This window comes from Pongo abelii, chromosome 10, assembly GCF_028885655.2.
Source record: "Pongo abelii isolate AG06213 chromosome 10, NHGRI_mPonAbe1-v2.0_pri, whole genome shotgun sequence".
Classification (NCBI taxonomy): domain Eukaryota; kingdom Metazoa; phylum Chordata; class Mammalia; order Primates; family Hominidae; genus Pongo; species Pongo abelii.
Genome location: NC_071995.2, coordinates 62,299,024 through 62,315,978, shown reverse-complemented (window position 1 = coordinate 62,315,978; position 16,955 = coordinate 62,299,024). Strand labels below are relative to the sequence as shown.

The window sequence follows — 16,955 nt, the reverse complement described above, 5'->3', positions numbered from 1 at the left end:
ATATATAAACTATATATTATATACACTATATAATATATAAACTATACATTATACACACTATATAATATATAAACTATACGTTATATAAACTATATAATATATAAACTATACGTTATATAAACTATATAATATGTAAACTATACGTTATATAAACTATATAATATATAAACTATACATTATATAAACTATACGTTATGTAAACTATGTAATATGTAAACTATACATTATGTAAACTATGTAATATATAAACTATACATTATGTAAACTATATAATATATAAACTATACAATATATAAACTATATATAATATATAAACTATACAATATATAAACTATATATAATATATAAACTATATAATATATAAACTATATATAATATATAAACTATATATAATATATAAACTATATATAATATATAAACTATATAATATATAAACTATATATAATATATAAACTATATAATATATAATATATTAACTATATATTATATTACATATTCTATTATATATTATATAATATATATTATATAAAAATATTATAATATATAATAGAATATATTATATTATATATACCTGAGCCTCCCAAAGTGCTGATATTACAGGCATGAGCCACCATGCCCTGCTGTTTTATATTTTGTGTGTCAGTTTCTGTAGTTGAGAGCATAGGCCTCATTTTGAATCTCTGGTCTGCCACTCATTATTAGTGGCAATTTGGGCAAGTAACTTAGTTCTCTGAGCCTTAGGTTCCTTGTATTCCCTTATAAAATGGGAATAGTGGCCGGGCGCGGTGGCTCATGGCTGTAATCCCAGTACTTTGGGAGGCTGAGGAGGGCAGATCACGAGGTCAGGAGTTTGAGAGCAGCCTGGCCAACATAGTGAAACCCCATCTCTACTAAAAATACAAAAAAATTAGCCGAGCTTGGTGGCGGGCACCTGTAGTCCCAGTTACTCGGGAGGCTGAAGCAGGAGAATCACTTGGAACCGGAAGGCGGAGGTTGCAGTGAGCCGAGATCGCGCCACTGCACTACAGCCGGGGCAACAAGAGCGAAACTCCATTTCAAAAAAAAAAAAAAAAAAATGGAACAGTTTTAACAGCTGATGATGTTGTCTGCGGATTAAATGATATAACACCTATAAAGCACATAAAAGATCATGTAATGAGTGTTCAATGAATGTTAGTTCTTATATTCTATGTGACATTGTTTCAATATTTCATTTTTTTTCCTTTCCCCATCTTCATGCTGGAGAGGATCTGGCCACAAGGATGAGAATTTTTATGAATCCTTTAAAGAGGAAGGATGGGGCAGTGAGCTGACTTCTCTCTGACTTCTAGGCCTGGGTAGGACAAAGCCATGCAGTGCCCAAAGGAGGCAGAGTGAGAGTGGTCTAGGCAGCCAATGGCTCATGCCTGGGTATGGTTATCTCACTGTGTAGGGGGCTCCCAAGTCTGCCATCCTGCTTGATGATTCACTGAAAGGACTCACAGGATTCAGAAATGCTTTTATATTCACAGCTACATTTATTACAGCGAAAAGACACAGATTAAAGTTAGTAAAGGGAAAAGGTGCATGGGACGAAATCTAAGAGAAACTAGGTACAAATTGCCAGTGTCCTTTTTCAGTGGAGCAGCACAGACCTGCTTACTTCTCCCAGCAACATGCGACAACATGTACAAAGTGTTGCCAACCAGGGAAGCTCACCTTAGCCTTGGTGTTCCATTAGTCCCATAGGCATGCAAGGCCTGCATGAGTGAGTGAGTGACTTCAGTTACTCAGACGCCAGCACCCCCAATGCCTCTTCACTGCTCCCTACCCTTGAGCAAAAACGGGTGTTTACAATAAATCACATTGTCAGGATAAACCTATCTGGTCCAACTGGTGCAGCATGGTCCAACGTTTCAGACATGCAAAAACACTTTTTTTTTTTTAAATTTAAGAAATTTTTGTTTGTTTTGTTTTTTGAGGCAGGGTCTCACTCTCGTTGCCCAGGCTGGAGTGCAGTAGCTCAATCTTGGCTCACTGCAACCTCGACTTCCTACAAGTAACTGGGACTACACGCACATGCCATCACACCCGGCTAATTTTTGTATTTTTAGTAGACACCGAGTTTCCCCTTGTTGCCCAGGCCAGTCTGGAACTCCTGGGTTCAAGTGATCTGCCCACATCGGCCTCCCAAAGTTCTGGGATTACAGGCGTGAGCCACCGTGCCTGGCCCAAAACTCGTTTTTTTTTTAAAACAAAAACAAAAACAAAAACAAACAAAAAAAACAGAAATGAACTTTAATACAGCAAATGAAAACAGCATTTTGTAAATTTATTGCTCAAAGGAGTTATCTATTTGAGGCAATCATCGTGTTACACTTTGATAGATGAAAAGTTACAGCTTGTACACCAAAAGTAAAAAATGAAATTAAAAAATGAAATGGCTACCAAGGTAATGCAGGTCAGGGGATTAAAGGTGAAGGGTCACGCATTATTAAAAAGATCCAAAAGGACAACCGCATCATGATCTGTCATCAGTGTTCCAACGGTGGCCTCGTGCTAAACTCGAACATTTAGGCACACATTCAAGCACCTTTTTCCGCAAAAAGATTTGTACATGACTACTCTGGCTATTCCCGTGATCATCTATAGGTGGCACAGCATTGAGAACATAGTAGGTGCTGGTTCCAAAGAATACAATTCAAGAAACTCTCCTCTAGCAACCATTTCCCCTCTTCCTCCTCCTCCTCCACACGAAGGGGCCCCTAGCGTATGCCCCAAAACACCTTTATGGAGCAGAATATTCCAAGGCTTCGAGACGATCTCCCCCTCGTGGGTCAAAGGCCAGTCCTGATTCAAGCCTTTCTTTGGAATGCACAGTGTTTAAACAACTCAAGCCTGCAGAGTTAACCCTTTCCTGCACACTTACCTATCCTTTTAGCCTCACAGATTGAGAGAAGGTGCACCTGGCTAGGGAGCCAGCATGTTTGTTTTCCTTCAGCAGGTAATATGGTTGTTTTAGAGTTTTCTCAGTGCCCAGATTTTATTTCGAGAATAGTAGTTGGTACATCACTTGGTTCCAAACCACTGGAGGGTTATACATTCAGCACTGTCAGAGGTTTTTAAACCAGAACAATTCCACCTTGAATAAGAGCTGCGTAAAATGAGGCTGCGACCTACTGGGCCACATTCCCAGGAGGTTAAAGCATTCTAAGTCACAGGATGAGACAGGAGGTCAGCACAAGACACAGGTCTTACCATAAAGACCTTACTGATAAAACAGGTTGCAATAAAGAAGTCAGCCTAAACCCACCAAAACCAAGATGGCGATGAGGTGACCTCTGGTTGTCTTCACTGCTACACTCCACCAGTGACATGACAGTTTACGAATGCCATGGTAACCTCAGGAAGTTACCCTATATAGTCTAAAAAGGGGAGAAACCCTCAGTGTCAGGAATTTCCCACCCCTTTCCCAGAAAACTCATGAATAATCCACCCTTTGTTTAGCATAGAATCAAGAAATAAATTGGCTATTTTTTTAATGGAGTAGCCTGTGGAGTAGCCATTTTATTGCTTTACTTTCTTTTTCTTTTTCTTTTTTGAGATGGAGTCTTGTTCTGTCACACAGGCTGGAGTGCAATGGCGCGATCTTGGCTCACTGCAACCTCCGCCCCCCAGGTTGAACTGATTCTCCTGCCTCAGCCTTCTGAATAGCTGAGATTACAGGCACCCAACACCACGCCTGGCTAGTTTTTGTGTTTTTAGTAGAGATGGGGTTTCGCCATATTGGCCAGGCTGGTCTTGAACTCCTGACCTCAGGTGATCCACCCACTTCACCCTCCCAAAGTGCTAGGATTACAGGTGTGAGCCACCCCGCCCAGCCTCCTTTACTTTGTTAATAAAGTTGCTTTCACTTTGCAGTGTGGACTCACCCTGAATTCTTTCTTGTGCCTGATCCATGAACCCTCTCTTGGGTTCTGTATCGAGACCCCTTTCTGGTAACAGCACCTTCCAAAGCAAGTCTTAGGCCAAATATTACAAAATGCTATAATTTATGACAGGGAGTGAGAACTTAGGAGACCATTTGCAACTAACTCCAACTTCCCCAGCCCCAGTTTCTAAGGAGAAAAGACAGCTAGTTGCTGTTACTGGAAAGGGGTCCCAATCCAGACCCCAAGAAAGGGTTCTTGGATGTTGTGCAAGCAAGAATTCGAGGTGAGTCCATAAAGTGAAAGCAAATTTATTAAGAAAGTAAAGGAGTAGGCCAGGCAAGGTGGCTCATGCCTGTAATCCCAGCACTTGGGAGGCTGAGGTGGGCAGATGACCTGAGGTCAAGAGTTTGAGACCAGCCTGACCAACATGGAGAAACCCCGTCTCTATTAAAAATACAAAATTAGCTGGGTGTGGTGGCGCATGCCTGTAATCCCAGATACTCAGGAGGCTGAGGCAGGAGAATTGCTTGAACCCAGGAGGAGAAGGTTGCGGTGAGCCGAGATTGTGCCATTGCACTCCAGCCTGGGCAACAAGAGCGAAACTCCATCTCAAAACAAAAAGAAAAAGTAAAGGAAGAAGAGAATGGCTACTCCATAGGCAGAGTAACCCCAAAGGCTGCTGGTTGCCCATTTTTATGGTTATTTCTTGATTATATGCTAAACAAAAGGTGGATTTTTCATTCTTCCCTTTTTAAGACTACATAGGGTAACTTTCTGAGGTTGGCATGGCATTTGTAAACTGTCGTGGCACTGGTGGGAGTGTAGCAGTGAGGACAACCAGAGGTAACTCTCATCACCATCTTGGTTTTGGTGGGTTTTAGCTGACTTCTTTACTGCAACCTGTTTTATCAGCAAGGTTTTTATGACCTGTATCTTGTGCTGAGCTCCTGTCTCATCCTGTGACTTATTATAGAATGCCTTAACCTCCTGGGAATGTGGCCCAACAGGTCTCAGACTCATTTTACCCAGCCCTTATTCAAGATGGAGTTGCTCTGGTTCAATTACCTCTAACATTACCATTTATATTGGTGGGGCATACAAATACAGTGCTGGTTCAATAATAATTGTTTTTTTTTTTTCTTTTTCTGAGATGGAGTCTCACTTTGTCTCCAGACTGGAATGCAGTGGCGCAATCTCAGCTCACTGCAACCTCTGCCTGCCGGGTTCAAGCGATTCTCCTGCCTCAGCCTCCTGAGTAGATGGGATTACAGGTGCACGCCACCACACCCTGCTCATTTTTGTATTTTTAGTAGAGACCGGTTTCACCACATTGGCCAGGCTGGTCTCAAACTCCCGACTTCAAGTGATCCGCCCATCTCAGCCTCCCAAAGTTCTGGGATTATAGGCATGACACCACATCTGGCCCAATAATAATTTTATGCAATTACACTTAAAAGAGTTGATTTATCAAATGTATATAAATGGTGTGATATATTGTTATACCAAAGGTTTTTTGTTGGCAATTCTTAGGAAAAAAAAAGTATGCGTCCTGATTTGGACTTTTAAAATTATTTTCAGGTATATATTACTTAGATATTATTGCCTGTGCTGAAAAGGGTCTGGATAAAAGCAGTTCTTTCAACTTTCATAAACAGTCCTAAAAACAAATTCGATGTTATATGAAACATGAAAAATCTTAACTTATTTTCAACCTAAATAAGCTAAATAGCCATCCAAAATAGAATTTTACTTACCGTACTTTGAACTTATTTTAGGACAGTTAGAAAATTTTAAAATTATTTTATAGGATCATTACAATATCCTACCTATCTATCTATCTATCTATCTATCTATCTATCTATCTATTTATCTATCTATCTATCATCTATCTACCTACCTACCTATTATCTATATGTTTTCACATTTTGGGGTTAAATGGAAGCTTTGGTTTTTGAATTTTCTTTTTTTTTTTTTGAGATGGAGTTTTGCCCTGTCGCCCAGGCTAGGGTGCAATGGCATGATCTTGGCTCACTGCAACCTCTGCCTGCCGGGTTCAAGCGATTCTCCTGCCTCAGCCTCCCGAGTAGCTGGGATTATAGGTGCCTGCCACCATGCCCAGCTAATTTTTGTATTTTTAGTAGAGACGGGGTTTCGCCATGTTGGCCAGGCTGGTCTTGAACTCCTGGCCTCATGCAATCGCTGGCCTCAGCCTCCCAAAGTGCTGGGATTACAGGTGTGAGCCACCGCACCCAGCCAGTTTTTGAATTTTGTAAAAATGTCTCTGATGTAAAGCAAAAAAATATTTGTTTCAAATAATACCATGTTTAAACTAAATTGCTAACAAGGGATTGAATTCAGCTTTGTCCCTTTTAAGAGCTTCTTTTCGCTGGGCGCAGTGGCTCACGCCTGTAATCCCAGCACTTTGGGAGGCCAAGACGGGCGGATCACTTAAGGTCAGGAGTTCAAGACCAGCCTGGCCAACATGGTGAAACCCCGTCTTTACTAAAACTACAAAAATTAGCCAGACATGTTGATGGGTGCCTGTAATCCCAGCTACTCAGGAGGCTGAGGCAGGGAGAATTGCTTGAACCCAGGAAGAGGAGGTTGCAGTGAGCCAAGATCATGCCACTCTACTCCAGCCTGGGTGACAGAGCGAGACTCCGTCTTTAAAAAAAAAAAAAAAAAAAAAAAAAAGAGCTTCTTTTCTTTCTTCAGGCACTGAGAGCATGTTCTTTGGATTAAGCTTTCCTGCCCTGTTCAGTGCTCACAGTGGAAAAGCTTTCAGAAAACTCTTTACTCCCGCATAGATGTGTAAATTAGGCTTGCTTAGCTCCAGAGTGGTCCTCTCTGGCTTCACAAACGTGCTGTGATCTTTAGAAAGAGACATTTTTTAAACAGAGATTTTTATTTTTGTAAGTATAAAGAAGGAAATACATCTTTTCCTTCTACGCATCTTAGGTTCGTTGGCTTGGGGCCCTTGTAACAAAAGATAGATTAACAAGAGAAAAACATACACATTTATTTAAGTTTTATGTGACATGGGAGCCTTTGTAAGGAAAGGAAGATCTGAAGAAGTGGTTAAACCTGAATGTTTTTATGCTTTGTTTGATGAAGAGAGGAAAGTCATGGAGAAATATAATAGGACAAAGAAAAAGGATGAGCTCAGTGTAACAAATTGGAGAAAGTTAGGCCTAAACAGGCCTAACAGTTCAGATACTTTATCCTTTCCTCTGGACATAGGGAGGGCATCTTTCGCATGAGGGTTTTATGATCTACATCAAAAGAAGGTTAGAAAATTATTTCTAGATTTTATGACCTGCTTCAGAGAAAGGTCAAAAAGTGATTCCTGTACATGTCATTCCTCAAGTTCCTTCAGCTTAAAATAGTCAATCTGGTATAGTGCCCTATTTTGGGGTAGTATGTCCTGAACTCCATCATAAGCAAATAAGAAAAAGAAGAAGAAACCACCTTCCTTTCTCTAACACTTTGCCCTCTTTACTTAAGTCCAAGTTGAATTAAATGTTTCTGTTAGAGTTTTGTTCTGTCTATGATTTTGTGACCATAAGTTTTGCAATTGAGATTATTATTATTTTTTGGAGATGGAGTCTCACTGTGTCACCCAGGCTGGAGTGCAGTGGCGTGATCTTGGCTCACTGCAACCTCTCCCTCCTGGGTTCAAGTGATTCTCCTGCCTCAGCCTCCCGAGTAGCTGGGATTACAGGTATGCACCACCACGCCTGGCTAATTTTTGTATTTTTAGTAGAGACAGGGTTTCAACACATTGGCCAGGCTGGTCTCGAACTCCTGACCTCAGGTGATGCACCTGCCTCAGCCTCCCAAAGTGCTGCAATTACAGGCTTGAGCCATCATGCCTGGCCGAGATTATTATTATTATTATTATTATTATTATTACTTTTGAGATGGAGTCTTACTGTGTTGCCCAGGCTGGATTGCAGTGGCGTGATCTCAGCTCATTGCAATCTCCACCTCCCGGGTTCCAGCGATTCTCCTGCCTCAGTCTCCCGAGTAGCTGGGATTACAGGCGCATGCCACCACACCTGGCTAATTTTTGTATTTTTAGTATAGATGGAGTTTCACCATGTTGGCCAGGCTGGTCTCGAACTCCTGACCTCGTGATCCGCCCACCTCGGCCTCCCAAAGTGTTGGGATTACAGGTGTGAGCCACTGTGCCCAGCCGAGATTATGATTTCTAAATGAATCAATAAGAGAGAAAGGGGAAATGAGAAATCATAGTACTTTTGGTACATAATCTTTTGGTACTAGCACTATTCATAGTTTCTTTTTATCACATCTGTCATCATCCTTCCTTTTACATACACAAATATGTCCCCTTGCTTGTGTGACAACCATCAATGTAATCACATATCACCTTACAGTGATGGAGGCTTTGTAGGGTATGTAGAAGTGGCTTTCTTTTCTTTTTTTCTTTTTCTTTTTTTTTGAGATGGAGTCTCCCTCTGTCACCCAGGCTGGAGAGCAGTGGAGCAATCTCGGCTCACTGCAGCCTCTGTCTCCAGGTTCAAGCGATTCTCCTGCCTCAGCCTCCCGAGTAGCTGGGATTACAGGCACATGCCACTAAGCCTGGCTAATGTCTGCATTTTTAGTAGAGATGGGGGGTCTCACTATGTTGGCCAGGGTGGTCTCAAACTCCTGATCTCAAATGATCCACCTGCCTTGGCGCCCGAAACTGTTGGGATTACAGGCGTGAGCCACCTCACCTGGCCCGAGATCTTATCTCTACAAAAAAAAGTAAAAATAATTAGCCCAGCCTGGTGGCATGTGCCTGTAGTCTCAGCTACTCAGGAAGCTGAGGTGGGAGGATCACTTGAGCCTGGGAGGCAGAGGTTGCAGTGACCTGAGATTGTACGACTGCACTCCAGCCTCGGCTACAGAGCTCAATCCTTCTCAAAAAAAAAAAAAGAAAAAATAAAGAAAAAAATTATGATTGATAACACATATTTCAGTTGTCTAATATAATAAGGCAAAGCACCCCCAAGACTGATACATAGGCAATAGAAGCATTGACAAATCTCCCATAAAACAATTTCTGAAATATTTATGTTATACAACTTACTTAAGAACTTACCTATACAAATTTAAGCTAAGAAACACTGAACATCTCTTCGGACTTGACAATTCTTCCCATGAAACAGTAGTACATAGACCAAAATATTTCCAGCCTCCTCTTTTCATAAGTTGAAAGACCACGTTTTTGTGTGTTTTTTTTTTTTAGGAGCCTGCTGATAAATCTCAAAGATGTTTTAGGTATAAAATATATCCTGAGATTTTAATATATTTCTTTCTTATAATTAGAATCTTATTTGGGGAAGGTAAAAATCAAGTGTTTATTAAAGGAGATTTTGACTTTTGGTTAAGAGAGAATCATGGGTGCCTGAGAAACAATGCCTGGTTACCTAGTGAGTCAAAGTGACAATAAAACATTAAATAATAGACACGGAAAGCATCATGCTTGAAAAGAATGTTAGATATAGTGAACTCTAAGCTTCTCTTCAAACAATCAGTATGTCAGTATGTTCAGCTCTCTTATTCTCTGTTCTCCATTTTAAAGTTTAACTTTTTGGTTCTCTTTGCCCCCTTGCCTCTAGTTTCAGTAAACAACTTTCCCGCTAGTTCTATTCAGTAGTTCACATCTGTTCCCCTGGTCACCTGCTTTGACCTGAGTCACCCCTGGTCACCTGCTCCGTCCTGACTCATCCTGAGTCACCTGTTCTGTAACCGTCCTTCCTGCCAAACTACTCACCCCACCACTCTGACTTGTACTCCTGCTCTCTTTAAATTAGCCAATTGGAATTAGCTTAGACTGTGCGGTCCAAACCTAGCCAACAGGGGAATGACACAGCAGTAGGGGGCTACCTGCATCAGGAATAAGAACCCCTTCCCCTCCCTTGTTCAGGTGTGCTCTTGCCATTGCTCCATCCACGAGTTGCACCCTTCTATGGAAGTAAAAATAGCCTTGCTGAGAAAATTCTTTATCTGAGCACTAGTTCTTTTCAACACTGAGGAACAAGCATTTGTTTCTAACAAGAACATCTTTCACGAGCATGGAAACTTTGTAAATGAGCACATTCATTAACATGACCAAAATATATAACCTCTGTGTAAAATATAAAAATAAGCTTAAATGTATGTTTTTTTTTTTTTTTTGAGATGGAGTCTTGCTCCTGGGCAACAGGCCCAAGCTGAAGTGCAATGGCACGATCTCGGCTCACTGCAACCTCCACCTCCTGGGTTCAAGCGGTTCTCCTGCCTCAGCCTCCCAAGTAGCTGGGATTACAGGTGCACACCACCACACTCGGCTAATTTTTTGTATCTTTAGTGGAGATGGGGTTTCACCATTTTGGCCACGCTGGTCTCAAACTCCTTGACCTTGTGATCTGCCCAGCTCAGCCACCCAAAGAGCTGGAATTGCAGGTGTGAACCACCATGCCCAGGCAACTTTACATATTTTTTATCCTTTTGAAGTTCATAAGCATGGTGATTGGGTTTTCACACTCATGCGTGAGATGTACCACCCTCAAAGCTTGTTATGATGTGGGCACATTACCCATCTGACATGAGAAGAAGAAAAAACAAAACTATATGTATATACACTTAAAATAATGCTCAAGTAGCCAATGTTTCAGTATTCTCTCTTGCTTAGGAATTATCTTGGTGTCTGATGATTATCTATTAACTCAATTTAATATCTGCCCAAGGCTTTAAGTTACCTAAGGATCTTGGAAATTATCTTCAATCTGAGATATTATAAAACATAAAGTTGAAATAAAAAATCTATCAGAATAATGATTTCATTATATTGAGCACAAATTTACATTTTTTTCTAATTTTTTAAGACCCTGTCTCAAAAAAAATTAAAATTAAACTACTGTTCAAATCATAAAAATAAATAAGACTAATGGAATTAAAATTGTTTAGCCTAAATCAGAGAAAGTTGAGTGGTGATTTCAGGTACAAATTCATTAACTGGTTTGAATTACTCTACATATTTGAAAATAATTTTTAAAAATTGAATTTGAGTAGATACTGATAGCTTTTTATTAATTCATCTTCATATCTTCAATTACTTTGATTTAGATTTTATAAATTGTATTACTTGATATTTCTTTCTTATATTTGTGAAAAGAAAAATGAAACTGCATGATCACAGGAAACATTTTTATCTAAATTCTAGGTACTCACAAAAAGCCTATATAGGAATTCTGCCTGACCCGCACCTTTTTTTTTTTTTTTTTTTTTGAGACGGAGTCTCACTTTGCTGCTCTGGCTGGAGCGCAGTGGCACAATCTCAGCTCACTGCAACCTCCACCTCCGGAGTTCAAGCGATTCTCCTGCCTCAGCCTGCTGAGTAGCTGTGACTACAGGCATGCACCACCACACCCGGCTAATTTTTGTATTTTAGTAGAGACACGGTTTCACCATGTTGGTCAGGCTGGTCTTGAACTCCTGACTTCAGGCGATCCACTGGCCTTGGCCTCCCAAAGCTCTGGGATTACAGGTGTGAGCCACCGCACCTGGCAACCCCATCTCTTTTTTAAAAGGTGGGAGTAGACCAGGTGCGGCGGCTCACGCCTGTAATCCCAGAGCTTTGGGAGGCCAAGGCGGATGGATCACCTGAGATCAGGAGTTCGAGACCAGCCTGGCCAACATGGTGAAACCCCATCTCTACGAAAAATACAAAAAATTAGCCAGGCGTGGTGGCAGGCGCTTGTAATCCCAGATACTCCGGAGGCTGAGGCAGGAGAATGGCTTGAACCTGGGAGGTGAAGGTTGCAGTGAGCTGAGATTGTGTCATTGCACTCCAGCATGGGCGACAAGAGGAAGACTCCATCTCAAAATAAAAAAAAAAAGAGATGGGATCTTGCTATGTTGCCCAGAGTGGGTTATAGTGGTCACAGACAAGTGCACTGCACAGATCATAGCACACTATAGCCTCAACTCCTGGGCTCCAGTGATACCCCTGCCTCTGCCTCCAGAGTAGCTGAGACCACAGGTGGGCACCATTGTGCCTGTCTCACTCTTAGCTTTTCATTCAAATGTTATTGCTGCTTGTCATAGAAAGTGAAGTAGGCTGTTACAGAGAAGATCTAAATGTCCTATCTATTTATTGAGAGCTTTTCCCTTTTTTATCCAGAATAGAGAACAGAGCACATTGGAGAGAAGGACATTTCCAGTAGTTCAAACATAGATGTTTGTCTTCCCAGAATCTCTGTGGACTGTTACCTATAAATGGACATTGTCTCCTGCATAGAAAAATCTTAGTGTAAAATCAATTAATTATACATTTTTGAGAACTTTATGAAAAAATTATTTTTAAAATGGAAGTGGACCAGGCACGGTGGCTCACGCCTATAATCCCAGCACTTTGGGAGGCCAAGGCGGGTGGATCACCTTAAGTCAGGAGTTCAAGACCAGCCTGTCCCACATGGTGAAACCCCGTCTCTACAGAAATACAAAAATCAGCTGGGCGTGATTGCAGGTGCCTGTAATTTCAGTTACTTGGGAGGCTGAGGCACGAGAATTGCTTGAACCCAGGAGGTGGAGGTTGTAGTGAGCGGAGATTGTGCCATTGCACTCCAGGCTGGGCGACAGAGGGAGACTCCATCTCAACAATAAAAAATAAAATAAAATAAAATAAAATGGAAGTGGAGAGGGATGTATTTTAACAAATACTGTAACAAAACACTGTTAGTGTTTATGTAGCAATTCTATAGTGTAAATAGTTTCTTGGGTTCTGTTGCTGAGCACGTTTTTAGTAAGGACTAAAACAAATAGAGAAATAATTGGGAAACCTAACAACAAGAAAAGGAAGATGTTCCAGTGGAGAAAATGAAGGGGGGGGAAAAAAAACTCAGTTTAAACTCTGAGGTGGCTTATGCCTGTAATCCCAGCACTTTGGGAGGCCAAGGTGGGTGATCGCTTAAGGTCAGGAGTTCGAGACCAGCCTGGCCAACATGGTGAAACCCTGTATCTACTAAAAATACAAAAATTAGCCAGGTGTGGTGGCTCATGTCTGTAATCCCAGCTACTCAGGAGGCTGAGGCAGGAGAATCACTCGAACCCAGGAGGTGGAGGTTGCAATGAGTTGAGATCGCACCACTGCACTCTGGCCTGGGTGTCAGGGTGAGACTCTGTTTCGAAAAAAATATATATATGTAGAAAAAAAAAACTTGCCCTTGGCTTTGGGGGTTTTATTATACCAAAATAGGTAAGCAGTTGTATTTGTCTTCAATGAGGTGAATTAATTTTTTTTTCCAGATTGATGATTACCCAGAATTTTTGAGTTCGCCAGATAGAGAAATCAGCCAACACATTCGTATCACCTATTCTTCAACCGTTTTGAAAAAAGAGTGTAAAAAGTCAAACAGTGTCAGGAAATTCCTATTTCCATTTCATCATACTAAGGCTAACAACAAGAAAGGTAGGTACTTCCAGTCTGTCTCTGGATCTAAGGCAAAAAAAAAGTATATAATATATTTCTTAAAATTGATGCAGGATATTTTGCTTCTTAGTTCAGTTAAAATCCAGGTTCATATCACGCAGCCAGGAAAATTTAGGCATGGGGACACATTGAAAGATGCGGAGAGTGGGATTTATTAAAAGAAAGCTCTCAGTGAAAAAAAGGGGTCTGGCCAACTGGCTCTCACCTCACAGATTGAATATCAGTCTGCCACACGCAAGAGCTAAAGAGGCCAGGCTCATCCTCCCGCACAAGGCTCGAATTCCTGGTGGCTCTAACCCTACTCTCACAGTGCACATGTAGACCCCCCCATCCATTGCGGGCACGCCCAGACAAGACCCTGGGCAGGTTCCCTTATCTTCCTCCTGCATCTATCATTCCTCTGTCTAAAGAAGTACATCTAGCTGCCATTAGAATAATAATAAGGGTAAGAATGAAGAATGATCTTAACTGCTTCCAGCTGACAGGGGGCGCTGTTTTGGGAAAATGGAAGTCAGATCTCCCTCAGAGGCCTGTCTCAGGGTTCCCTGTAGAAGGGGCCATCCTCTGGGGCTCTGGTTGCATGACCATTTGGAGTTTGATGGCCTGAAAGTGAGAAGAGACAAACTGGCTTATTAGAAAACATGTATCAGAATGAAACAAGGGTGGTGGGTAAGGATAGCTCAAAGATCCTGAGGTCTTTTACTGGTTTGCCCAGGGAGAGGGGAGCCAAAAGCCTGACTGGTTAAAAAAAAAACAAACCTTTTACTCTTTTGCTGGCATGTTGGGCTTCTGGGCTCCCTTCCACTGAGCCCAATCTTAAGACAACCAGTTAAAGGTTTGGGAAATTAACTTTTCCCAGTTTGAAGGATGTATCCGAAGGGAGTATCCTGTAGTACAGAGATACGATTACCTATCTGTGAAGAGAGGACAGAGAAAGAAGAAAGAAAATGGCGTTTTTTTTTTTTTCAAAGGAGTCCCAGGGTTTCTGGTTGCATTTGAAAGGGGTACAGCTTGAAGATGAATGGCTACTCCTCTGTTAATAGAAGGAGGGGAGTGAGGCATCCCACATTCCCATCTCTTCCTAGCGAATACCCGTTATATATGAGGGAGAGAAAGTGAGGCATCCCTCTTTCTTTCTTCCATCCTTATATCCCTGAGTTTCAGGGACCACATCAGGGTGCCATCCATGGGTATCAAAGCAGCTTTCACTGATATTAACAGGGGGGACTGGGGCTGGGAATATATGCTCTTACTCATGTACACCCTATATCCCCTGCTGTCAGTAGCCATCGAGTTCCCTTCATTTATGCCATGGATATCAGCATGACCTTTATCCATGAATTGCGAAGCTTGGCTTAATTGGCAGGAATCAGTCACGCTCACCTGTGCTGTGCCTTTTAACTTCTGTTATTGCCTGCACCTGGATCCTTCAGAGCCAGCTTTCTGTCCTAGGGCTTTGACCCAATGCTTGGAATTGAGTTTGGGACAAAAATGTGTCTGCAGGGGAGGGGGTTGCATAGACTCCTGATCATAAGCTGATTGCTAAGGTGTAACTGTGGAATTGAGTCCTCCTCTAACAAGGGAGAGAAAAGGATGTCTTGTGACATGCCCAGATAAGTGGTGGCTATATTTATGCTTGCTAAGATTTGGGTGCATGGGGCTTGGCTTTGGTTAACTCCTTTGGTCTTATTTTCCCAAATGGCAGGATATGTGGGATAGTTTCTCAGAACTAGAATATTGATCCAGATTTTTACATTACCCATCCCCTTTTGTTCCTTATGAGCTACAGCCAGAGATTGCTGGTTGGTTCACAGGAGTAAACAGGGTTAGTCTAAAATGTAGGCAAAAACTTAAAAACAGCTTATCTAAAAAGTCTAGAATTTAATGACAAATGTATAAGTTTTGAAATATAATTTCTTTCTCCCCAGTCCTCATTTTTGTTAAAAACAAATCATGATAGGACTGAGTTGTTTGCAAAATAGACTTTAGTCTTATATTTGGCCTGATTATTTGCGTAAAGTGCAGCAAAGATAATTATTTTTACATAGGCTTTTTAGATTGGCTTTGATGAAACTCTGTTCCACAAGGAATCTCAGATAAGACTTTCTAAAGCTGAGCCCAGCCAGGGGCTTTTACCCTCAAATACCTGTAAGTTGAGTAAACTCCTCTTCTTTTGAGGTCCCAAGAGCATGGGGTTCCTGGATCTGTTAGAAAGTGACATTTTTTACTCACCACAAATTAGGAACCCTGTATGGGGACTGTATAGACAATGTATCAGGCCAGTTTTTCCCAAGAGGCTTTTATCAGCTCTGCAAGTCAAGCTTGACTACTTAAAGGGAAGCATACCCTTCCAGTCAAAGCCTTGGTAAAACAACCAGTTTCTCCAGTTGCATCCTATTGCAAAGAAAATAGATTTTTTTTTTTTTTAGCCACTCTGTGGTACGTTGTTACCGCAGCCCTATCAAACTAATGCAATGACGTATTCAAACTTGAATTTCATTTTTCTTTATTTTTTCCATAGGTTATTGGGGTACAGGTCATGTTTTGTTACATGAGTAAGCTCTTTAGTGGTCATATTTGGTTATATGAGTAAGTTCTTTAGTGGTAATTTGTGAGATTTTGGTGCACCCATCACCCAAGCAGTATACACTGCATCCAATTTGTAGTCTTTTATTCCTCACCTCCCTCCTACCCTTCCCCAAGTTCCCAAAGTCCATTGTATCATTCTTTTTTTTTTTTTTTCTGAGACTGAGTCTTGCTCTGTCACCCAGGCTGGAGTGCAATGGCATGATCTTGGCTCACTGCAACCTCTACCTCCTGGGTTCAAGCAATTATCCTGCCTCAGCCTCCTGAGTAGCGGAGATTACAGGCACCCACCACCATGCCTGAGTAATTTTTGTATTTTTAGTAGAGACAGGGTTTCACCATGTTGGCCAGGCTGGTCTCGAACTCCTGACCTTGTGATATGCCTGCCTTGGCCTCCCAGAGTGTCAGGATTACAGGCATGAGCCACTGTTCCCAGCCCATTATATCATTCTTATACCTTTGTATCCTCATAGGTTAGCTACCACAAATCAGTGAAAATGTACAATGTTTGCTTTTCCATTCCTGAGTTACTTCACTTAGAATAACAGTCTCCAATCTCATCCAGGTCACTGTGAATGCTTTTTATGGCTGAGTAGTATTCCACGGTTTCTTTATCCACTCATTGATTGATGGGCATTTGGGTTGTTTCCACAATTTTGCAATTGTGAATTGTACCACTATAAACATGCGTGTGCAAATATCTTTTTCATATAAAGACTTTTATTCCACTGAGTAGATGTCCAGCAGTGGAACTGCTGGATCTAATGGTAGTTCTATTTTTAGTTCTTTAAGGAATCTCCACAGTTTTCCATAGTTGCTGTACAAGTTTACATTCCCACCAGCAGTGTAAAAGTGTTCCCTGATCACTGCAACCACGCCAGCATCTATTGTTTTTTGATTTTTTGATTATGGCCATTCTTGCAGAAGTAAAGTGGTATTGCATTGTGGTTTTGTTTTAATGTCCCCTGATCATTAGT

At 41.3% G+C, this 16,955-nt stretch overlaps 1 protein-coding gene and 1 non-coding gene across 18 annotated transcripts in view; both read left to right on the top strand.

The window, feature by feature from the left end:
* Positions 1 to 16,955, top strand: part of C10H12orf56 (chromosome 10 C12orf56 homolog) — a 144,762-nt gene that overhangs the window by 25,265 nt on the left and 102,542 nt on the right. For all 17 annotated transcript variants that reach the window (XR_008511960.1, XR_008511961.1, XR_008511962.1 and 14 more), the window contains exon 2: positions 13,209 to 13,371. Coding sequence is in view for 14 of the 17 variants with exons in the window: in XM_054527350.1 (XP_054383325.1) it covers positions 13,209 to 13,371 (163 nt within the window). In the remaining 3 variants the exon portion in view is untranslated. The remainder of the gene's footprint in view (positions 1 to 13,208; positions 13,372 to 16,955) is intronic.
* LOC112135996 (small nucleolar RNA U13) lies at positions 10,404 to 10,507 on the top strand. Its single transcript, XR_002917209.1, has one exon. It is a non-coding gene; the product is annotated as a small nucleolar RNA U13 (small nucleolar RNA).